The 21,331-nt window shown below is 46.0% G+C and overlaps 18 protein-coding genes across 18 annotated transcripts; 7 read left to right on the top strand and 11 right to left on the bottom strand.

Moving 5' to 3' along the window:
• Nucleotides 1-2: 2 nt before the first annotated feature.
• On the bottom strand, nt 3-1,676 carry OGAPHI_006962 (uncharacterized protein; the record flags this gene model as incomplete). Its single annotated transcript, XM_046208305.1, has 1 exon — nt 3-1,676. One exon carries the CDS (start codon nt 1,674-1,676, stop codon nt 3-5), a length of 1,674 nt encoding a protein of 557 aa, XP_046058079.1.
• On the top strand, nt 268-585 carry OGAPHI_006963 (uncharacterized protein; the record flags this gene model as incomplete). The annotated part of the gene is made up of 1 exon (XM_046208306.1): nt 268-585. The coding sequence occupies one exon, from the start codon at nt 268-270 to the stop codon at nt 583-585; it is 318 nt and encodes a 105-aa protein (XP_046058080.1).
• Nucleotides 1,677-1,756: 80 nt separating the features above from the next.
• OGAPHI_006961 (uncharacterized protein) lies at nt 1,757-3,286 on the bottom strand (the record flags this gene model as incomplete). The annotated part of the gene is made up of 1 exon (XM_046208304.1): nt 1,757-3,286. The coding sequence occupies one exon, from the start codon at nt 3,284-3,286 to the stop codon at nt 1,757-1,759; it is 1,530 nt and encodes a 509-aa protein (XP_046058078.1).
• A 130-nt stretch (nt 3,287-3,416) lies between these two features.
• Nucleotides 3,417-4,019, top strand: OGAPHI_006960 (uncharacterized protein; the record flags this gene model as incomplete). The annotated part of the gene is made up of 1 exon (XM_046208302.1): nt 3,417-4,019. One exon carries the CDS (start codon nt 3,417-3,419, stop codon nt 4,017-4,019), a length of 603 nt encoding a protein of 200 aa, XP_046058077.1.
• On the bottom strand, nt 3,429-7,057 carry OGAPHI_006957 (uncharacterized protein; the record flags this gene model as incomplete). Its single annotated transcript, XM_046208299.1, has 2 exons — nt 3,429-4,029; nt 4,110-7,057. 2 exons carry the CDS (start codon nt 7,055-7,057, stop codon nt 3,429-3,431), a joined length of 3,549 nt encoding a protein of 1,182 aa, XP_046058074.1.
• Nucleotides 4,302-4,610, top strand: OGAPHI_006959 (uncharacterized protein; the record flags this gene model as incomplete). Its single annotated transcript, XM_046208301.1, has 1 exon — nt 4,302-4,610. The coding sequence occupies one exon, from the start codon at nt 4,302-4,304 to the stop codon at nt 4,608-4,610; it is 309 nt and encodes a 102-aa protein (XP_046058076.1).
• Nucleotides 6,390-7,052, top strand: OGAPHI_006958 (uncharacterized protein; the record flags this gene model as incomplete). Its single annotated transcript, XM_046208300.1, has 2 exons — nt 6,390-6,736; nt 6,836-7,052. 2 exons carry the CDS (start codon nt 6,390-6,392, stop codon nt 7,050-7,052), a joined length of 564 nt encoding a protein of 187 aa, XP_046058075.1.
• A 148-nt stretch (nt 7,058-7,205) lies between the features above and the next one.
• OGAPHI_006956 (uncharacterized protein) lies at nt 7,206-7,562 on the bottom strand (the record flags this gene model as incomplete). The annotated part of the gene is made up of 1 exon (XM_046208298.1): nt 7,206-7,562. The coding sequence occupies one exon, from the start codon at nt 7,560-7,562 to the stop codon at nt 7,206-7,208; it is 357 nt and encodes a 118-aa protein (XP_046058073.1).
• A 123-nt stretch (nt 7,563-7,685) lies between these two features.
• Nucleotides 7,686-13,097, top strand: OGAPHI_006952 (uncharacterized protein; the record flags this gene model as incomplete). The annotated part of the gene is made up of 1 exon (XM_046208294.1): nt 7,686-13,097. The coding sequence occupies one exon, from the start codon at nt 7,686-7,688 to the stop codon at nt 13,095-13,097; it is 5,412 nt and encodes a 1,803-aa protein (XP_046058069.1).
• On the bottom strand, nt 8,786-9,100 carry OGAPHI_006955 (uncharacterized protein; the record flags this gene model as incomplete). Its single annotated transcript, XM_046208297.1, has 1 exon — nt 8,786-9,100. One exon carries the CDS (start codon nt 9,098-9,100, stop codon nt 8,786-8,788), a length of 315 nt encoding a protein of 104 aa, XP_046058072.1.
• On the bottom strand, nt 10,043-10,441 carry OGAPHI_006954 (uncharacterized protein; the record flags this gene model as incomplete). Its single annotated transcript, XM_046208296.1, has 1 exon — nt 10,043-10,441. The coding sequence occupies one exon, from the start codon at nt 10,439-10,441 to the stop codon at nt 10,043-10,045; it is 399 nt and encodes a 132-aa protein (XP_046058071.1).
• On the bottom strand, nt 11,081-12,236 carry OGAPHI_006953 (uncharacterized protein; the record flags this gene model as incomplete). The annotated part of the gene is made up of 2 exons (XM_046208295.1): nt 11,081-11,476; nt 11,961-12,236. The coding sequence occupies 2 exons, from the start codon at nt 12,234-12,236 to the stop codon at nt 11,081-11,083; spliced, it is 672 nt and encodes a 223-aa protein (XP_046058070.1).
• Nucleotides 13,098-13,383: 286 nt separating the features above from the next.
• On the top strand, nt 13,384-16,005 carry OGAPHI_006950 (uncharacterized protein; the record flags this gene model as incomplete). Its single annotated transcript, XM_046208291.1, has 1 exon — nt 13,384-16,005. The coding sequence occupies one exon, from the start codon at nt 13,384-13,386 to the stop codon at nt 16,003-16,005; it is 2,622 nt and encodes an 873-aa protein (XP_046058067.1).
• On the bottom strand, nt 14,818-15,160 carry OGAPHI_006951 (uncharacterized protein; the record flags this gene model as incomplete). Its single annotated transcript, XM_046208293.1, has 2 exons — nt 14,818-15,015; nt 15,119-15,160. The coding sequence occupies 2 exons, from the start codon at nt 15,158-15,160 to the stop codon at nt 14,818-14,820; spliced, it is 240 nt and encodes a 79-aa protein (XP_046058068.1).
• A 39-nt stretch (nt 16,006-16,044) lies between the features above and the next one.
• OGAPHI_006949 (uncharacterized protein) lies at nt 16,045-16,977 on the bottom strand (the record flags this gene model as incomplete). The annotated part of the gene is made up of 1 exon (XM_046208290.1): nt 16,045-16,977. One exon carries the CDS (start codon nt 16,975-16,977, stop codon nt 16,045-16,047), a length of 933 nt encoding a protein of 310 aa, XP_046058066.1.
• Nucleotides 16,978-17,489: 512 nt separating this feature from the next.
• On the bottom strand, nt 17,490-19,019 carry OGAPHI_006948 (uncharacterized protein; the record flags this gene model as incomplete). Its single annotated transcript, XM_046208289.1, has 1 exon — nt 17,490-19,019. The coding sequence occupies one exon, from the start codon at nt 19,017-19,019 to the stop codon at nt 17,490-17,492; it is 1,530 nt and encodes a 509-aa protein (XP_046058065.1).
• Nucleotides 19,020-19,075: 56 nt separating this feature from the next.
• Nucleotides 19,076-19,828, bottom strand: OGAPHI_006947 (uncharacterized protein; the record flags this gene model as incomplete). The annotated part of the gene is made up of 1 exon (XM_046208288.1): nt 19,076-19,828. One exon carries the CDS (start codon nt 19,826-19,828, stop codon nt 19,076-19,078), a length of 753 nt encoding a protein of 250 aa, XP_046058064.1.
• A 243-nt stretch (nt 19,829-20,071) lies between these two features.
• Nucleotides 20,072-21,298, top strand: OGAPHI_006946 (uncharacterized protein; the record flags this gene model as incomplete). The annotated part of the gene is made up of 1 exon (XM_046208287.1): nt 20,072-21,298. One exon carries the CDS (start codon nt 20,072-20,074, stop codon nt 21,296-21,298), a length of 1,227 nt encoding a protein of 408 aa, XP_046058063.1.
• Between the last annotated feature and the right edge of the window lie 33 nt (nt 21,299-21,331).

Here is a 21,331-nt window from a genome sequence, read left to right as displayed (position 1 = left end):
ATTCATTCCTCCATGCCGTCAATATACTCTCTGGCCTTTCTTTGGCGTTCTTCTTCGATCTTTTCCAATTCTTCCGACGATGGTGGCAATGCCTCGTTCTGCAAATCTGCTTCTCGGGCCTCCGAGAACGACTTCAGTCTGTTGTGTAGTTCTTCTCTTCCGTCCATCAAAACACCACGAGGCAACTTTCCGCCGGAGTATGTTTTGAGATGTTCCACTTTTTCGGCCTCTTCTCTGAGGATGTTGAACATACGCGACATACGCCCAATGGACAGCAGCTTCTTTCTGAGAGAAGCACGGGCCTCCAGCGGCGACACCCCCGTTGCAGGGCCAGTGACTGCTGAGATATCCAACTCGGGAGACGTTTCTGGGACCTCGTTTAGAGACTTGGCAACGTCTCTGGCCAAAAGAGTCTCTTCCTCCAACTCGTCCTCTGTACAGATGTTCAGTATGGAAACAAGAATATCAAGCACTTTCTCGGCCACAAACGGCAGAGACCACTCAAACACGTCCATAAAGTCGGGAAGATGGTACGGCGAGTCTGTGGCAACAAACTGTTTGATATTGAAAGTTGCACCGTCATAGATCAACGCCGCGGCTTTGTTCCGGTAAGTTCCACAGTAGTTAGGCGCAGAAAACAGGGTTATCACGGATGGAAAGCCTGTTGAATCGTTCTTCCGATACATCCTGTACCCCGAGTCCTGGGCCTGATGAGCTCTGATCACACTCAGCAGGCTATTATTTTCCAAAAAGCGACAAACCGCATTGTATGAGTAGTAATAAGAACAATGTCTCTCGTAATTATCACGGAAGTAGCTGTCGTAATCGTTCTTGGAAAACTCTTCTGAGTCGTAGTCTGGGGAAGGGTCTGCCCACATGATGTCACTGAACAATCCTTTTGAAGGGAAATCCAGCCTGTATCTGTTGATTTCGTCGATATCACTCAGTTTTTCTAGTTCTGGAGAAATTCCTCCGTGACAGCAGAAGAACTGCTCGTTCAAGACTGCACAGAAAGGCATCATCTTGAACGTGTTCAGGGCCTCGCGATAGATGCTCAATGAGTACTTGACAGAGCATTCGCGCTTGAACGTGAAATGTTCAGTCATTCTCTTTGTCTCATGGTTACCTCTTAGCAACCAGAACGATCTTGGATAGTTAATTTTCATGGCCAGCAGTAAGATCAAACATTCCATCGAGTAGTCTCCTCTGTCGACGTAATCACCGAGAAACAAGTACTGGGTGTTCTTTGGGTCCCCACACATGTTGAGCATTTTGCAAAGATCGTAGTATTGACCGTGGATGTCCCCCACCACGGTTGCTGGACAAGACACCTTGAGCATGTTGGGCTCTCTTTCAAAGATATCTGCAGATGTTCTCAAGATGACTGACAATTGATGCTCCGATAGCTTGCCTTCTTGTTTGAAATGTTCCATGAGGAACCTATAGTCGGGAAGATTACCATGGGGGAACACCTCTTCGTCGGTGGGGATCCGGAAACTTGGAGGGTCTATTGATTTGACTATGCGGTCGGTGGTTACAAACGAATCTCCACGCTCGTCCACATAAACGGTGGGGTTATCTGGGGAATGGGCAATATCGCGTTTTTTGACATGCCTAAGGGCGTTCTCAATCTTTACGGAATTCTCGTGTGCCTTGATGTTTTGAAAAGAGCTCATATCCGCAAACAAGTAAAATGCTAAAATAAATAAAAATTATGGGCCAAGGCCGATCGACCTTGGTAGATACATGAGTGCAATTATTTCGGGGGCATTGCTTCGTTGTGGAGGTCTGCCAGTCGGACATGCTCGAACGAGGTGAGGGTGCGGTCCAATTCTTCGGGACCGTTGAGCAACACGCCTTTTGGCAGAGCTGCTCCGCCAGACAGCGTCCGTAGCTGCTCCACCTTCTGTGCTTCCTCGCGTAACATGTTGAACATTCTCGAGACCCGACCAATAGCAAGGATCTTCTTGCGCAGGGCGGCGTAGTCCACGGGCGAGGATTCCTGTTCCTCAGCTGCCTGGGGCTCCTCCGACGACAGCTCTTCCTCAGAGCAGATGTTGAGCAGATGCAGCAGTATGTCTGCTGTGCGCTCAGCAACGAATGGGATCGACCATGTGAACGCCCCCAAGCCATTGGGGAGCCGGTACGGCTCCAATTGCGAGCCAAACTGGCGGATGTTCATCAGCTTTGTGTCGTACCGCAGCACAGCAGCCTTGTTTCCATACGTGCCACAGTAGTTGGGAGCAGAAAAGAGCGTCATCATCGAAGGGAACTGCTGCGACTTGGTTTTACGGTACATCCTGTATCCGGAGTCCTGGGCCTGATGTGCCCGGATCAGACACAGGAGCCCGTTATCCTGCAGAAACCGGTTCACCGCGTTGTACGAGAACATGTACGAGCACCCACGCTCGTAGTTTTCGACAAAATCCGGCTCGTTGAGCACCTCGTCGTAGTCGTTGGACGGGTCGGCCCACATCAGGTCGCAGAACAGCCCGGACGACGGGAAGTCCACCACGAACCTGTTGATAGACTCAAGGTCCTGCACTTTGCGCAGATGTTTGGAGATTCCTCCGTGCACGCAAAAAAACTGTCCGTTCATAATGGCTGCCAAAGGCAATGTCTTGAACGATTCCAAAGCTTCCTGGTAAACCTTCGCCCCGTGCTTCTGCAAGCACTCCTCTTTGAACGTGAAGTACTCCGTCATGCGCTCCGACTCGTGGTTTCCCCGGATCATGTAGAACGTCGTCCGATGGTTCAGCTTCATGGCGTACAGCAGCAGCAGACACTCCAACGAGTATGAGCCTCGATCCACATAATCGCCAAGAAATAAATATGCAGTCTGGTCGGGATCCTGACAGATCTCAAACAGCTTGCAAAGATCATAGAACTGGCCATGAATGTCTCCACAGACAGTCACGGGCGCACCCACCCTGAGCAAGTTTGGCTCTATGGAGAACGCCTCAGAAGCCATTCTCAAGATGCGCACTACTTGGTGATCATGAAGCCTTCCCTCCCGACGGAAGTGCTGCCGAAGAAACCTGTAGTCGGGCAAACCATTTGCAAGAAACACAGACGAGTCTGGGGGCCTTGTTCTGATTGGCGGCTCGACCTCGGTAACTATCCGTTCTTTGGTGCTCAGCTTTCGTCCCGACTCGTCGATATAGATCGACGGATCGCCAGCAGGAACCACCTGGCGATTCCTCGCCTGGCGGATCACGTTTTCCAGTTGGGATCCCGAGTCCAAACGTTGGATGCCGATCCGTGGCTGGTCCTCAGAAGTATCCATGTCAAAAGACCGTTTTTTAGATAATCAGTAGCTGTGCTTAGCACACCCGTATAAATAGAAATCGACGCGCCTCGGTCACATGATTTTCCAGCTGCCAAAAAAAAATTTATCTCACATAAATATTTCTACTATGGACCTTGAATTAGAAGACTCCGGATACCTGTGCGCTTTGGAAGGGCAGAAGACGCTCGAATTGGCCGACGAAAAGAAACAGGCCAACTTCGAGCTCGGTGTCGCGATGCTGGTGCACGGATGGGACATCCTGACCACCGCCGTGGACAATAACTGGGGTGGACCCGAGTCGGCTGAGAAAAGAGACTGGATCAGCGCGATCGTGGTAGACCTGTTCAAGCAGAACAAGGAAGTCGACATCATCTTGATCCACGAGACGTTGTTCAACGCCATGGAGGACGAGTTCGACGTTCTTGTCGAGGATCACAGCACAGTTCACATCGCATCTGCCGTGGTCCAGGTTTACCAGGACTGTCTTGCTGGAACATTCGATCGTGTGCAGTCGATGTACCAAAAGTACTTGCAGAAGCAGGAGTACCGCAAAACCCACGGCGTCCAGAAAGTCGAACTCCCAAGTGACGAGAGCGGAGACGACGACGACGACGAAGATGAAGACATGATGGACGTCGAACACAACCACGACCACCACGATCATCACCACAGCCGCGAGCCTATCGTCGACGACGACGGATTCACAGTGGTCACCAAGGGAAGACGTTAATCTTCCAGCGCTAGATTCGACCGTGTTCGATTGATCGATAAACTATTTCTTGGTGTCACCTTGAGCGGGATCGGAGTGCTAGGGCCAGACTTTGGTCCAAACGAGTTCAGATTGAACCCTTCGAAGTCGCCAGCACTTGGAGGCGGAACAGGGCTGTAGCTCACTAATGGCGGAGTAGACTCCACCGGGTCCACAGATCCCATGCTCCGTGACAAAAGTGGCCGGCTCGGGCTCTCTGCTCCGTTTCCAGCAGCCTGTTGTGTATAGGAGCCCAGAGTTTGTATGGATGCCGCACTGGACTTACGCCGGTTCAGTGCCAAGGACCCAAATCGCTTTATGAACGAGTCTGTTGTTGCGTCCACTGTTGGACGGGATGCCGATAACGACACGTCTCTAATAGAACCTTTAATTGTAAGTAACTTAACGTCGGTTCCGTTCCAGATTCCAATTGGTGAAAGACACTGCACCTCAGAGGCGGTGGCTTTACCTCCCAAAGTTGTCCAGGTACCAAACCCCCACTCTGCCCCCACTTTACGGAAGGTGGAGACATCGAACATCGACTTTGCACGGCACACTTCCAGCTGGTTATAGATTGTTCCCCATAGCACTGATGTGTACCATCCAAGTGAGAGGTTTGACCATGTGAAACGCAGGGGCTCGAATTTGGTCTTGATGGGATTGTATTCGTTTGGAATCTTGAGCGTTGTTAGAAGTTGAGCCACTCCTGCGTTGTTGATTTGGTTGATGATTGCCGAGGCGTCGGAGTTTGTCATTGTCACCTTTGCTTCTAAATGATGAATCACCTCGAGGATGATCGTTGTTGACTTGAGCCCTGTCCACGTGAGCTCCAAAGGAGCGTTGAGAGGGAGTTTCGCTTTGGCTTTGAAAGACATTCCAACCGGAAGCTTGGGTCTTATTAAGTCCCCATCTTCTGGAGCCTGATACAACGGATCATCTTCTGCAGTTTCTGGGTTTAACGTTGGAGAGGAGGATCTCGTTTGTGCATCTTGTTGTTGCTGTTGTTGTTGAGGTTCTTCTTCGTCGGTCTTTGAGATTGTTCGGATTGAAGACAGGACATTTTCGTAAACTGTCTTATTTTTCAATAACACGTACAACCAAATGGCACACCCATTGGGGTGTCTGCAAATGAGATGGCATAAACCACGCATCAAAAGCGCCAAAAGGTCCAGATTCACATTTGTCTCGTTCAGAAAAGAGATACTGGAAAACTTGGCGATCAGATGGGTCAATACCGTGCATGTAGAATATGACATTTGCAATGTTGACTGTTGAACCGCAGTCAGATCTTTCATGGAGGGGCGTCTATTAGTGGTTGGGACTCCACCAGCAGGCGTTGCAACCAACGGAATCATGTTGTATACCCATTCTATCATTGTTGGCACCAGGACCAGTGGACAGTCAGACTGTAACAAGGTGCATGTTTGAAACACTAAAAAGTCTCTATAAGTGGTTGGTGATCCTGTCAAACGGAAGTTTTGAGGAAGAGCGGCGTGGAAGTTTTTATCGAATGGCGTGACAAGCTGTGTCATTATGATGGTGTCGTAGGAGAGAAACAGGAACAGGTACGAGCAAGTGCGCACATAGTTTCTGTGTTGCGCTGAGTTTTTGTAATGAAATATCTGGAAGAACAGTGCAACCAAGAGCTTGACCCCATAGTTTGTCGACAAATAGGAACGAAAGCGTTTGTTGCACTGGTAGAACTCCCAGATGAGCATGATGATTTCGGTCATCCATGCACTTAGATCGTTGTTGCTGGACATGAACTTGTTCTTCATCAAAAAGCTCAGTCCTGACATGTTGGAGGCAGACGAGATATCTGTCTCCAGAGGCCTAAACAGTGGTTTGATGAGTCCGTCTTCGAGGAACTCGAGCTCCTGTTCCTTGTGCAACCGACCACAATAGTAACGCACCAGGTTAGTTGGTGTGTCTATGAGTATCCCCTGTTTGGTCAGAAACTCTTTATCAGACTTGGGGAGCGGATAAATGATCATCTGAGTGAATAACTGCAAGGCACAAGTAACCATCAGAGTGCGCACTTCTTGGTGTGCGGGGATCTCGCTTTCTAAACCAGTATCGTATTCGTTCGGGTCTTTGGTCGAGCGACATATCAGGTTCAACAGTGATGAGATAAGAGTGAGCATCTGCAATTTGGGCACGGAAGTGACCAGAACTGTCAAATATCTGCTTCCGAGCGGGACCACTGTAGAAACTGGCTTGTATAGGCATTGAGAGCAGAGAACTAACAGGAACCTGAGAATCTCCAATCTATTGGAGTCTATTTGAACATTAGGACGTTTCAAAGACCCAGAAAGACCGATTCCGGGCTCCCAGATGGAAAATTCCACCGACATGGCGGAGCTTTGCTTATTTGTCTTAGGAACGGTAAATCCAGTGGTGAAAAGCAGATCCACTGCGCGGAAAACCAAAATGGCACCCAGGGGCAAGCTAGAATGCGACGATTCGTCCACGGTAGGCTTTAGTGAGAGGGCGTCCATCAGTTTGTCCCGACTCACCACGGCGTCCACCACCCCGGTTGTCGAATCTGCGGTGGAGAGATTTGGAGATTCAAGAGAGTCGAACCCAACGGTGGCCGTTATGGAGCCGTTAGAAACTTCCGAGTTGGCAGTGTTTGGGTCGATGGAGTGGTTCAGGGACCAGAATAAAGTCTTCTCTGCGCGGGCCAGCTCCGGACGTTCGTATAGATAAGGTAACAGTTTGGTGAGCACACGGACACAGTTGAGCAGTTCCTGGGGGTTGAATCCGGAGGATGATGCTTTGTTGGTGAGCCTGACCAGCTTGGTGGCTACCACTCTGATCAGCAAGCAGAAATTCCGTAAATTGGTGTCCCTTAACAAGACTATATGGGCGGGCGAGAAAGCAGTGAAGACGTCATTGACGCTGTGCGGATGGGTCCAAAAAACAGACCAAAACTCATCGGAAGGCCCGATGTCGGTGAGAGGGTCGGTGAGTTTGACCAACCGCTCTAAGAGAACCGATTTGGCGTCTTTTTGATCCATGGCCCTGATTGGCGTGCAAAGTTAAATAAATAGAGTGGTTTTTTACTAGAAATTGTATGGAAATGCATTAATCATAAAGAAACCAAGATAAGCATAATAAAGAGCGGAACATGGACGAAACTTGTATCGAGGCCGATCCTCGAAATCCTCAGAACTCCTCGTTGAAGACCAGTGGGCCGTATTTCTTCTCGTAGTCGTTGGAATCGTCAAAGGTACGCTTGGATCCGCGCGATCCATCGTTGAGTGCATCTTCCCAGTCGGCCAATGACGAAACGGTCGATCCGCGATAGTCTAATGGTGGGGGACCGTTGTTGAGGTGTTCTGGCACCGGAACACGACGAGTTTGAGCAGCAATGAACTGATCCGAAACCATGCTCGATTCGTCTCTCTTGTACCCATCACTCACGCTCTTTCGGATCCGCATTCCAAGTGACTGAAGCTGCTGTGTTAATGGGTCCACAGTCTCGATCTGTCTGTTCACGTTGGCTCTTTTCACCGACTCCATCTTTCAAACAAAATGTACCTTCCGTATTAAGAAAATTGATAATTATTTCTCCTTTGACTCCCTGCACGACTTTTGGGTATTTTTCTTTCGATTGAAGCTTTCAAGATCTAATCTCGCTGGCTAATGGTTCTTTGGAGCAAACTCCCCAATTTCCGTTACGGGAGGGTGATTGAGTCGTTTTTGCCGCTTAAGAACTTGGACAAATCAAGCGAAGATGCCAAACATATTTCCCAAAACTTTGTCAATGTATACCCTGGAGATCGGGTCTTTTTGTTCGAAGCAGAGCAGGGAGGTGAATGGGTCCGTGGATACGTTGTTTCCTTGCCAATGCCGTCTGATTTTCTTACAGCAATGGCCTCGTTGGATAAAATGCCCGAATCTCGTACCTGCGTGGCTGTTCTTCCAACCTCTTGTCTAGAGATCCTGAAAGACATCCCATTACCAAAGACTCCGTCTGGCCACACAGGACCCCCACCATTGCCACTGAACATTTTATCGACCGAGTCATCATACTTTGACGAGATTGTGTCTTCGTTGCGATCGTTGGCAGTTTACTGCTACGCCGTCTACTCAATGAACGAATTCAATCTGTTCAACAAACTTTCAGAAATCTTCAAAGAACTCAACGACATCAGACTCAGTTTTCTCTACGACCTCCTCACCAATCATGAGAAGACAGTAGCGTATCAAAAGTCCGCCGTTCTGGTCAACAAAGTGTCCAAATTGCTTGTTCCTGTGATCAAAAAAGATGTTGGTGGATATCTTGCCGTTTTTTCAAGGAACGAACAAACCGGTCAATTGTTCAAAGCGGAGCTCGAAAAACCGGCTGATTCAAGCATGATAAATCTCGCAAAAGTCGCACAGAACCAGATCTTCTCCGCTCTGGCTTCGAACTTCCCGGTTAGACACCCAAACATCTCCTATGTTCCTGAAAAGATGTCCAAATTCAAACCGTCTGTTCCATCCCACATTTTTGTGGACTTCAAGTCCGTGGTTGGCTCTTCGACATTTGTTCCAGAAAACTACGACGGCTTGAATGCATACATGTACCTGAGAAACACCAAGAGACAGCTAACAGAGACGTTTAGCGTTTCGATAAAACCTGGACAAAAAATGGAGCTGGCAAACATTCCTGCTGCCATTTTTCAGAATATACCCGTCAGTGAGGTTGAAAATACAAGAGTCTATTTGGTTGCCGTGTTGACAGAAAATATCCGTCTTGATCAGACAACGCTCAAAGTTGTTCGCAAAGGAATTGCAGCAGGAGTTGCTAACGTTACCAGAATGTTTAGCGTCCGACAGGGACATCTTTCCACAAACGAATCGCACCACTTTGCTATCAAACTGTTTGCGTCGTATTCTATCTCGGAGGATCCTATGTCTCCGGCAACAGGAGCTGGTCTCAATGACGGTGGATGGGGAGATCTAGTGGAGAGAATCATCACTGGTTCCACCCAAGGAGTTGCTGTCAATCCTCGCGCTGAGAAGTTGACGCTTGTGATCAAGGAGTTAAGAAACTCTAATCTTGATGAGGACATTCAGAAAACTTCGGATGCTGTTTCGACCGTGAGACCTATGGTTTTCTCTCCTTTTGAACATTCTTACGATAGAACCTATTTAACACTGGTTCAGTGTCACGGGATTACTCTCAAACGGAAAGAGGTAAGCTTTATAACGGTGATCGTGAAGTCTGTTGACGAATCTGTGACATTCAGCAGAGGCGCAAACGTTGAACAGCGATCTTCATGGCAGTTTATTAGCGTTTCACCAAATGAAAAAGTCCAGGAAACAGTGTTGATAAATGAGTCTGGCACAACATCTTCAACTCGGTCAGATCAAATGCTGATCGAGGTGTACAAGAACGGTAATTATCTTGGAGAAGGAAAGTTCCAATGGAAATCAGGGTCGCAGGTCAAGGATACAAGTAAGAAAGGTCACCTTGTTGATATATTCGGAGCAGGTAGCTCACACTTGGGTTCTGTGGAGCTGGAAATTGAATATGTTGGTGCCAAGTACAATATTGATCCTCATGTCTCCGCAATTACGAACTGGAAAGAATCGGCATTGGCCTCCCATCCCTCCGACCTAATTCAAGCACTTTCAGACCTCGACAAAGTTGAGCTTCTAACTGTTGTCAAGTTCTTTGGAGTACTGTTATTTAATCTGCTGGAAATATTCAACGAGTCAGTGGAAAAAAACAACGAGAATCTGAAGAGATCTTCCTTTGTGAGTATCGTTCATCTTCTAGACATTGTCCTTGCTAGACAGACTCATTACACATATTTATTTGCTGAATTTTTCACCAACTATACCCAGCTCCCAGCTATTGGTGAACAATTACTAGAACTCGCATCGTTATATTTTGCCAACGTTGAGACAGACTGGAACTCCACCGGAAGAGCGCTTTGTCGGGCATCGTATCCAGTTTTGAGAATCGCATCTGCAGCCGCTTCAGACAAAGACAAGTTTGCACGCAAGTGTCATGGCTTCTCTAAAGCGGCAACAATCATCATTGGATTGCAAAAGGATTCCTTGGTGGCAGACCAATTATTGCTTGTGGAGGCACTTGAGTTGTGGGTGGATACTTTCAGGGACTTTTGTGACGACCAAACAATAGTCGGTTTTGTATGCAATTGGCTCGAAGCCATTGGATTGCGTGGTTTGGCTTCTATGAACACACCATCCCTCAACGCATTGGCTAGCAAAAAGAAAGCCAATGAGCATAGATTGATAGTTGCCAAGATGCTATTTATTCGCAGACTTCTAGACTCCTGGCTTCTAACGTCTGGTTCGATTGCTGCCAGAGACGAGCTTGTTTCCAGCTCCTTAAAATGGGCTTTGGAAGTGATTGTTTGCAAGAAGGTCGATCTGGATGTCATTCGATTGGCTTTAGGTATTATTCTTTCGGTTGATACCGCCTCTTTCGGAAGCGAACGAGTTTTCGTGGATGACAGCAGTCAGCTGTATGCTGCTCTGTTCAGGATGATCCCAACCCTCGCAGAGACATTCTACAATTGTTTGGAATACTCTCAGGAAAATGATTTATTGCAACCAAGAAGAACATTTACGCAGCTATTTCCTACAGAATTCCCGTTCACAGAGCATACATTTGATTCTGCTGTGAGCGATGAGGTTTTCTCTGAGGTATTGATTGAACTGGCTATTCTGATCTCCATTCACTCTAAAATTGCAAAAGGAAACAGTTCAGCGCTGTTGAAACTCATGGCTACCAAATACATATCACCGGCCTTTGAAAAATTGAGCCCATTGATTGGTGCTTCTGGAAACCACATGCAATCTCCAACTAGACCTTTCGATACCATGATATGGATAGCAACCATTTTCAGTTCGAGATACTATCCTTCGGAAAAATGGTTTTCGCTTCAATCGATCATCACAGAGGGTATTTTATCTTTGACTGAAGTTGTCTACCCTCTTTCTGTTCAGTTGGTTCCGACCTTGGATAAGCGCGACCTGTTCAATATCGACGCATGGCACAAATATCTCACCTCTATTCTTCACTGCGGTATTGCACAAACGTCATCATTGGAGCATCTGTTTGATATCCCACGGAAATGCTGTTTCCTGCTAACAGGGGATATTCGTACACGAACGGCTACCTTACTGGAAACAATTTGGGGAAACTTGGGACAGCAGGCATCAATGTCGGAGTTCAACAGATTCGGTGTTGGTAAATACAATGGTTTCCAACCGTTGTTCATTGTCAGCTCTGAGTATAGTCTTGTGCAACAGATTCTTTTGTTGTGTTTGCAGCGCAATGACAAGTGTTTGGAGGTTGGAGTCAACATGGTCTGGTCGATGATTGTGGCCGAATGGTCCAACAAGAAGAATTTTGAGGAACTTCGGAGATCATGCATTCTTTCTTTGTACGAAATCTTCCACAAAGAGACAGGCTATTACCCTGGCTCCGAGGAAATCGTCAGTTTTGTCACCAAACTCACCGCAAAGGTGACTTTGACCACTCAAGACGAAGCGTACGAACCGATCATGGAACTGATCAAGACACTATGCGACTACTTTGAGAACTTGATTGGGCTGCAAAGCATTCCAAAGGGAGATGATTTCGACGACGATAGAATGTACTACCAGCTCAGATTGTCGCATTTCCTGTTGAAAGAGGACCGTCCAGAAGTTTTCCAGTCTTTTGTGAACGACTTGTATGAGTCCAGTTTGGAGAAGGAGAACTATGTTCAAGCTGCTCTTTCGCTAGGTCTTTTGGCAGATACTTACACTTGGGACACGGAAACCGTGGTGGAAGCCTGCGAGAAACCAAAGTTTCCACGTGAGACCGTCTTCAAACGGAAAGAGCATCTGTACAAACTGATAGCCAGTAACTTGGTGAAAGGAAAACGACCAGAGCAAGCAGTGGAAATATACCAAGAGCTGCTTGACTCGTACTACAACTACAATTTCGATCTGATGGGACTGAGTCATTGTCATGGCGAGCTGGCTATGATTTACAAAGCGTTGCAGACCGTGGATCGTGTTGAGTCGACGTATTTCCGTATTGCGTTTGTTGGATCTGGATTCCCCGACTCCCTGCGAGACAAGGACTTCATCTACGAGGGAATGGCCTACGAGCATATCACCTCGATGGGACAGCGGTTGTCCAGACTGTATCCAGGCACGCACTTGATTGGCAGCGAAGACCATCTTCAAAGACTGAAAGATGAACAGCCAACAGGCAAGTATGCACACATCAAGGTTGTGAGTCCTGTGAAAGAGCTATCGAAGGACAAGCTGTCGTTCATGACGAAACAATATATGGACAACAAGAACGTGCGTCAGTTCCAAGCTGTTAGAAGACTTCCAGGATCCAAAGGTGTCGAGGATTTGTGGACCGAGGAAGTTTCATACGAAACATACACGTCTTTCCCGACATTGATGAACCGGTCCGAAGTCAAGGAGACTAAAGTTGTACGGCTATCTCCGTTGGAGAATGCACTGCGTTCGCTTACTGACAAAAACGAGCATCTACAAGATTTACAGTACAAAGCACAGCAGGCCATCAAGGACAATGCAGATCTGAGTGGCTTATCCGAATCTGCGATGTTTAGCGAGATTTCCCGGGTGGTTGCTGGGGCCGTGGATTCCCCAGTTAACGGCGGTGCAGGACAATATCGGGTATTTTTTAGTCATGAGACAGTTGAAGGGCTGAACGAGCTGGTACAACAACAATTTTGGGAGCTTGTGAAAAATTTATTCAACCTTTTAAAGCTGCATGGAGCGCTTGTTCCGGAACAACTTTTCGAGAATCATAAAACGCTTGTGGAGCTTTTCAGCAGTAATTTCAAAAAGGAACTGGACTTGCTGGACCTGCAAGTGAAGGATGCAATGGATATGGAGAAATTACGCGAGATAATTTTTGCGAGCTCGGCCTCAGACTCCGCATTGTCTTTGAATCTGACCCCAACCAACAGTAACGTTTCGATCCATTCGGACTCGTTGGAATCGAGGTTCTCGCAAAATCTATCGATTACCGGAGTTAGGCTCTTGTCGAAAAATAACAAGTAAATAGATCTCCGGCATTTCCATAATCAGCTGACTGCAGCAATAAAATATAGAATTCCTTTTTTCTCTGTTTGAATAGGAAACAATAATTGTCTGTTGCAGTTGCTCGTTTCATTTCTGGCAAATCCGGCATCCGGCATAACTAAAATTAGAGAAGTCGTGACAGATCTAATTTAGTAGTTTCTATTGTATTGTGTCAAACAAACCAAGGGGCAATCTATATATTCACTGGCCAGTCCTCCCCTTTTTTCGGTATTATTTATCGGTTGGTTGTTTTTGGAGATCCCATATGTCCAGATCTCATGTTTCGTCCGTCGACTCGGACAACTTGAGACGTCTGGAACATGCTTTGGTCAAGTTCCATTCCTACAAACGAAATACAACCTCCAAAACAAACATCCTTCGTCTTTCACTCTTGCCCTTCCTAAGAAGCACCACCACCCCATGGACCGCCCGTCCACTTTCCAATGTCGATCGCTCGTTGAAAGAACATTTCCTTGAACTTTCTGCTGTTTTACTGCGTTGGTGGAAGGCTCTTTTGGTGGCTGTCAAAGATCTCCATCAAATGACCGCCATTGACAGAAATTGCTATCTTGAAGGTATTTCCAGAATCGTGGGACGTCAGGAATGGCTGGAGATTGCGAAGTCCACTCAATCCGAACTCAAGTCCAAACATGACGCCCAGTTACTTGAAACTTTTGAGTTCTGCATAGCAAGACTTGACTTGAAAAACATCAGTCTACCTATCAACGCGTTTGTCGGGAAAATCTTCGCATACGCTTTCATCAAACTCCCAGACATTTCCCGTGGATTGTTGTTTTTGCTAAACTCAAGAGTCAGAAATTATAAAGAGTTTCACGATTTGGTCGTCTCGAACAAATCTCCGCATCACCCTATTTCGGAAGTCAACAAATCTGACTTCGATACCGTTATAGGTTCGACCCTCACATTTTTCCCAGCACATTTGCATCCTCTCATCAACTCCGCAAAGACTCCTCGGAAGACAAGATACAAGCTCGAAACGAAATTTTTAAACTCCATCAGTCCTCCTTCAGAGAAAATCAACGGTATAAGTGATCCACGTGGTTTGTGGTGCTCTAGATGGGCTTCCTTGGATAACATTGATCTTTTTTGTTCGTTCATGAGACACTACCTGACTCTGGTTTCGTTTAGCATGCAGCAAACAAGACCTTTGACAGCACAAGAAGTATATGCTCTACCTGGATTCCCATGTTTGATTACACACGTTTTTGAAATTATAGACTTTCATGTTTTCCAATCAACAAAGCATCCCAACGTTCCTTCTTTGGAGTCCCAAGTCAGCAAGATTCTCAAACTTTTACGGGACTTTCTAATGAACCCAAGACATGAATATGAAGCTGCTTTATCAATGGGATTTCTTCAATGCATGGACAATGCTTTGAAATTAATTTTCTACAAGACAACCATTTTCCAAATGGAAAGGGTTGATCTTTGTTTCGATATTTGGATGAACCTGATCAAAAGTATAAAGGTCACGACTCCATTTCTCTTGCAAGCAATCGATTGGAAATTTTGGATCAACACCGTTCTCAAAATGCTACACTCCCAATTCATCAATTGTGAATTAAAGGCTTTGTCGATTTTCTACCAGATATGGGATTACATTCCAACTAATCAAGCATTGGAAGCAGATTGGGTTTCAAACAAGAATGAATCTCTCAAGTACAACTTGACTGTTTATCTAACGAATCCTGAAAATTGGACCAAATTCTTTGGTCATTATCTGCCTCTTGTTCGCTGCTATTACATCAAATTGTTGGTTTGGAAAGTTCTTGGACTCGATTGTCTGAATCTCAACATGGATGGCACATTTGTCGATGTTTTGACAGCCAAAAGAATTCAAGCTATAGTGAAGTCGCGACTTGATCAAAGTTTCGAGCTCTCCAAATTACAAGAAGTGGTCCCAACCGATCCGATTCTCAATAAGAAGTTCATTATTTCGTTCATTGGATCCAAGGACGATCCAAAGAAAGATATCATACGGTCGCATCCATATGAGATTTTAGACGACGCTGTGTACACATGTGCCAACTTGTCTACAGCCAACAACTCTGCTACCAGTCTTTCCTCATCAACAAGTTCATTGTCTTCAACCACATCCGCCAGCAATTCTAAGTCAAGGTTGGCACCAACATGGGTGTCTAAATTATTTAAGAAGAAGGCAGATGAGGAACCTTCCGTTCCCGAACCTCAGCAGGGCCTGCCTGCTCCTTCTTTATCCTCGCAGTCATTGACATTATCGTCAAAATCATCATCCCCTAGTCTTCTGTCTTCGGGTACCTCATTCAGTTCGCCACAATCGTCTATGTCCTCTGTCGAGTTTATCGACAGCAATCCGGACTCTAATTATAAACCCAATATGCCCATTGAGCTCTCTTTACGTGTCCCTGATCTGAGCAAGCCTCTTTTCAAGTTCCAGCTGGTTCTGAACGAGAAAAAGATCCACGATACTTTGAAGCAACTCAAAGATTACAATTCTACAAAATTTGTTGTGGGTGATAACAAGCGCTATAATACCAAGCCAAAGCTGCCTGATCTTGGAGTTGACACGAACAGTAGTTCTTTGAGCGATGAAAGTGATATTGACACAGACTCTCGCAGTCTCGATTTCCAGTTCCGCTCAACTTTGGTTTTGGACGAGAAACCTTTCGATTTCGGATCGATTTCCGCAACGCCAACATATGCCAACGCAATCTATGAGTATAACCAGATAGTGACGGAGTTCGAACGCTTCATCAAGGAGAGACTCGATAATTTGTCTGGAGCCAGCACTCCAATGGAAACGACGCTTTTCACACTCGAAGATGATCTTCCAGCCTCTATTCCGCTGCTTCTCTCCGAATCTCCTGAAAAGTTAAATGCATATTAAGCGTTAGTGTATCAGTTATATTGTCCTCAATTGTAATATCTAATATTGTTTAAGAAGCGTGTCTAAGTTTAAAATGGATTCGTCCTCTTTTTTAATTTGCGGTCTTGTTTCGTAGAATCGGAAGATCCCAAGGGTCGTGATCAAGCAGATAAATGAGCTCATGGTCCAGAACAAAAGAATGCCGATGAGTGATGATAATTTCGGATAATGGGCAAGGTACCAGCGCAGACCATTATACTTGATCTCGAGTTGGAGAACTGCATCTTCTAGGAACACTTGGTTATTGTTGAACTCCACCACCATTTTCATATGTTTGGAGTTCTCTAGTAGTGTTTTGAAGTCACCAGACGTGAGTAACACTGTCTTTAATGGTGGTATTATTGAGACAAGATGTAATTTATAATTTGGGGTGACATGGAGGTAGCGAGCAAGGCCGGTAGGGGTGAAATGCTTCTCGATCAGAGGTGGAAGTAAAGAGTTGTTTTCTTGGCAATCCAGAGCGAAATATTGAGTGTTGACAAAGTAGATACCTCCCGCAGGCACTATTTCTCCTCCACCACTATGGAATTGACTATGTTTCTTCATATACCAAGACTTCCACAATCCAAGCGCATTCTGGCTCGGGCGAGTTACCTCATTGACCCAGTGTCTGGTGAATGGCCACTCCCAGTTGACATTTCGAGGACCGTTTGAATGCTCTGAGAATGCTGCAGATCTTTTCAGGTTATCTGTGATCGGCCATAAATTGACAAATTGTGATTTTGTTTGAACCTGTGGGATATCCCAAACCCATGGTCGTAGCTCTTCCTCAAATATTGTATCGTCCAGAATAGAGAAGCGTGTACCGACAATGAAATTGGCCGATTTCAAGCAATTGGGTTGAAAAGATATGGAGATTTCGTACTCGGAAACAGGATCAAACAATATGCTGTTGTCTGAAACAGCTGCCAATCTAGAAAAGATGTCACCCATATTAAGAATTTGATAGGGTCCTCTTTCACGCATTTCATAGTTGAGATTTAAAGACTGCTGATAAAGAGGAGTGGGAACAAGTTTGTGGTAGAAGTAAGCAAACGATACAATAGACCATGGTAACAACACAAGAAAAATTGATGCTAGCACTATCACTGTGTATAGGGTTGTTCGCGTGAAAAGCAATGGCGTTGAAAGACTGATAATCATCAACTGAAGAAGAAAGGAATAGATCTAAACAAATACCATTAATTTTATAGTGGGCTCGATTAAGTAATGTGGAGGGGGGATTTTATTTAGTCTGGGCGGCTAAGAGCTAGTTACCGAAGAAACAGCTACGATATTGAACCGGCTGGTTGCCATGTGTGAAATGTGTTGGGTGGGGGGGAACGAAGCTTCATAATTTTTCACTCTAAAAACGGCTATATAAAAAAGTCTTTAAAATGTATACTGGCGGTCCTTTCTCGGCGGGCTCGAGTAGTTGATGCTAATGTGTTGTAGAATTTGTGCGATTAGTACTTCAACGACACTTTCAAAGTGTAAGAAGCTGTGAACGGTAGACAAATTGCAAGTGCGATATAATGACAAATGTAAGACATGGCCAAACAATCGACCTGTGTGTGGTCTTGGTAGTCGGGAGGTGTGTAAAATGCGGTCAGATAGATGTTTGATGTAGCAGGTGGCATACAAAAAACTAGATTAGAGACAAAATAAAGGATCGGGTCGTTGTAGAATAGACCATCTTTGTGAACTTTTGAATTGAGTGCGCAACCAATCACTGGCAATAGCACTAGTCTCACTGCAGTAACAACCAACGGTGTCCTCCAACGGCTCAATGGGATGTTCTTGATTCTTAGTCGACCAATTGTTCCACCAAGGATCAGCAATCCAAATGGCACTTGTGCTGCTCCAATATATGATGTAATGTCCATGATAAACGAAAGTGGGGGCAGCTTGTCTGGTGCGGGAGAAATGTGTGCCTGATCTGTTTGAACAAATAAAGCCTTCACCCATGGAATCATACAAATGGTGATCGCAATTATCATGGCAATGGAAATTGGCTTCTGAAGACTTTCAACCAACAAAAAAAAGACGCTCTTGAAGAGCCCCAAAAAGCCATTTCTTGAGAGAATCTGCGACTTGGGTGCTACTTGCAAGTCTGCGGGATCGGACATCTTCACTGTTCCTGTTGCCAGCTCGCTAAAGCGCGAATATTGTCTCACCACGTCGGCCATGTTCTCGGACGGAAGTTCCCGAAGACTATGATTAGAGGTTGCGGACGCGACACTGTCTCTACGACCAAGATCAAGGCCTCTGTGTGTGTTGGAGCCAGTGTTTCGAACGGAATTTTCCTTTTCTCGTAAAAATCGTAAATGATTTCCGCGATCGCTGTTGTCGTCTAACGAAGAGTCTATGCTCAGATCTGACGTATGCGTAGGTGCACGGTCCATATCATCCAACTCTTGTGTCGAATCAGATCCGTTAGGCGATTCTTCCTCGTCTTGTAAATTTTTGGTGTTGGCTGCTTTCAGTGCATCTCGGAAATCGAACTCGATCAGTCTATACAATCCGAGATTGAATTGGAAAAGCACTTGAATCACAGTGTATATGCAATCAAATGAGACTCCTCGGTCAACATTCGAGAGAATTCCCGAATCCTCGAGACTTTGCAAGTATGCGATAGGGAGATCTGAGATGTTAGGAAAAAGTCCCACGCTTATCAGACCCCCATACCAGACTTTGGGACATCGGGTAGCCAGGCCTGCAAGAAAGCATAAAAGAGCACCACCGAACATGTTGAAGAGTCCTAAAAAGGCTATCGTTCCTATTTGTGCGATGTCCGAGTTATCAATATTAGTCACAATCTTATTGAACATTAGCGATGGTAGAAGTACCATGATAGCGATGCTGCTGAGGTTTTTGGTTGTATCAACAGACAAGATGTTTCTACGTGATAGATAGAATCCTATGGCTATCAAAGCGTAGATCTTGAACATTGGCTTGACTGCCAAGTAGATGACTTCTCCTAAGGGTACGCCCATTTTGAAGTGGAGAAAAAAAAAGCACAAGCAACTAATATTTTAGTATGTAATAATAACTAATGTAGAGCTTCAAGAATTTCTATGGTAACTTCATCCGACATCGGGAATTTTTCCTCAATGTTTTCCGGGTGCAAATGAGGGAAGTCTCTTTTGATGATTTGCATCAGTTCGTCGTAAAATATCTCGTACCCTTTGCCAGTGAAATGAACCCCGTCGCTAAGAAGCTCTGTACTAGTAAGTCCCGACTTGACAAACGCAGCATGTAAATCCAAAGTGGGAGAATTGTATTCCTTGCAAACTTCGTCTATCGCGTCGCCATATTGCTTTTGAATCTCGCTACTTCTGCGTGCTCCCGTTTTCAAGTCCTCGGGATGAGTTTTGTCCCATGCAAACTCATCGTGGATCGAAGGCTTGATGGTAATCACAGGAATGCCTCTTTCCTTGAATTGGCTCAATAGCGTGGCGATATTCTGCGAGTACCGTTGCAATGGAACATGCTGTCTATGATCCCCTGGCAATCTAGAATCGTTTGTACCAAAAAATAGCCAGGCCAGTTTCACTTGCTCGGCTTCAGGCTTGGTGTCATGCTCGTATTGGAGGATCTTGGGAAGCAGGTGCAAAGCCTGTTCCGAGTTGTAGCCCCTAAAACCCCTCTGAACTATCTGGAATTTTCTTCTGTAGTCATTTGAAAGGGCTGCACCCAAAGAAAATTGGAGTAAGTCTGTCTTTGGCTCAATGTACTGCTTAAAAGCAAACTCTGTGATCGAATCACCAAATAACAGGAACTTGCCGTGCTGGAACTGACTCATCTTGACGGCTAACTATTAAAGTAACGGCTAAAATGCACGGCCTGTAATTTGCATGCTGCAGGCGGTGTAAGGCGGCGTCGGCGTTTCCTTAGTTTGAATAGGGGAACGAATCGGTATTCTTAGGGGAAAAAATCGGGAGCGGGCTTCATAACCATCAAGTTCGGGAGGGCGACGCTGGCACCCAGTTAGGTAATTTGGGTTTTTTGGAATGGCAAAAAGGAAAAGCTGTCTCCTGATATAGATATGTTTGGCCAGACTGCAAACGATTCAACACAACCGATCAACATCAGCTTTTCGCGGTCAGGGTCTGTCTACCAGAATCCGCGGATTCGAAGGGAGAGCATAGCCCATTCGCAGGGGATGGGAGGGATTTCATGGGGGTCCGTTACGATTGGTTCTTGGCTGAAAGATGAGGTTATGTTGCACGCTCAGCAACAACAGAATACACATAGCAATACTTTATCACCATTTCTGGGTGCTAATCACTCGATGAACGCTCATATGATTACTAATAATTTCGACAACCTCAATAGGAATGATAGTCTAAGCATGGCCTTTTCGCCCAGCATGAATAATACCTCCTATTTGGCAGACTTGGAGGCCACCTATTGCAAAGACTACTCCTGCTGCGGTCAGCTTCTTCCGACGTTGCACGATCTACTCAGACATTACGAAGAGATGCACATCCAGCCTGAACAACCCCTGGAAACTCCGAGAGCGCGGCCCGTGAACACGGCGATGGATACTGTGAGCACCAACGAGGTGTTTTTGTCGCATCAAGGAGGAGCAGACGGAAACTTACAGCCTCAGCAAACCCAAGCGCATGGAGTTGCTGATACTTTGGGTGCGTTTGGATTCAACCAGCAGCAGACCTCTGACGACCAATACCAACAATCTAGAATGGGATACACGATGCAATACCAACAGCCACAGCAGATGAACAACCAACAAAACAACCTTGGACAGCTTGGGCAGCCCGCTCTTCAACAACAGCATCCTACACTGTTCCAAATGCCTCAACGACAGCAATCGCCGCTTTCTGCGCAACCAACGCCTCGTTCTAATCACGCTAACGTGGCGCCTCCACGAGCAGGATCTCCTCGTCAGTTCGCGATGGACGAAGACGAGGACATGGATGAAGATAATGAGGTGTGTATAGACGATCCGGCAAGACATTTGTACGTGATGGAGCAAGGCGAGAGTCGGCCTTTCAAGTGCCCGGTGATAGGATGTGACAAGAACTACAAGAACCAGAATGGACTGAAGTACCACAGGCTTCATGGTCATCAGAACCAGACTTTAAGGGCCAACCCAGATGGCACATTCTCTGTGATCGACCCCGAGAGCGACGCTCCGTATCCTGATGGAATGGGTATGGAAAAGGACAAGCCATACCGCTGCGAAGTGTGTGGCAAACGGTACAAGAACCTCAACGGTTTAAAATACCACCGTGGACATTCGACGCATTAGGAAGTAGTAATAATAGATTAGGGGAGGATAGTT

The sequence above is a fragment of the Ogataea philodendri genome, assembly GCF_020536065.1.
Source record: "Ogataea philodendri strain CBS6075 chromosome Unknown scaffold8, whole genome shotgun sequence".
In the NCBI taxonomy this organism is placed as follows: Eukaryota; Fungi; Ascomycota; class Pichiomycetes; order Pichiales; family Pichiaceae; genus Ogataea; species Ogataea philodendri.
This window is presented reverse-complemented; position numbering and strand designations above follow the sequence as displayed.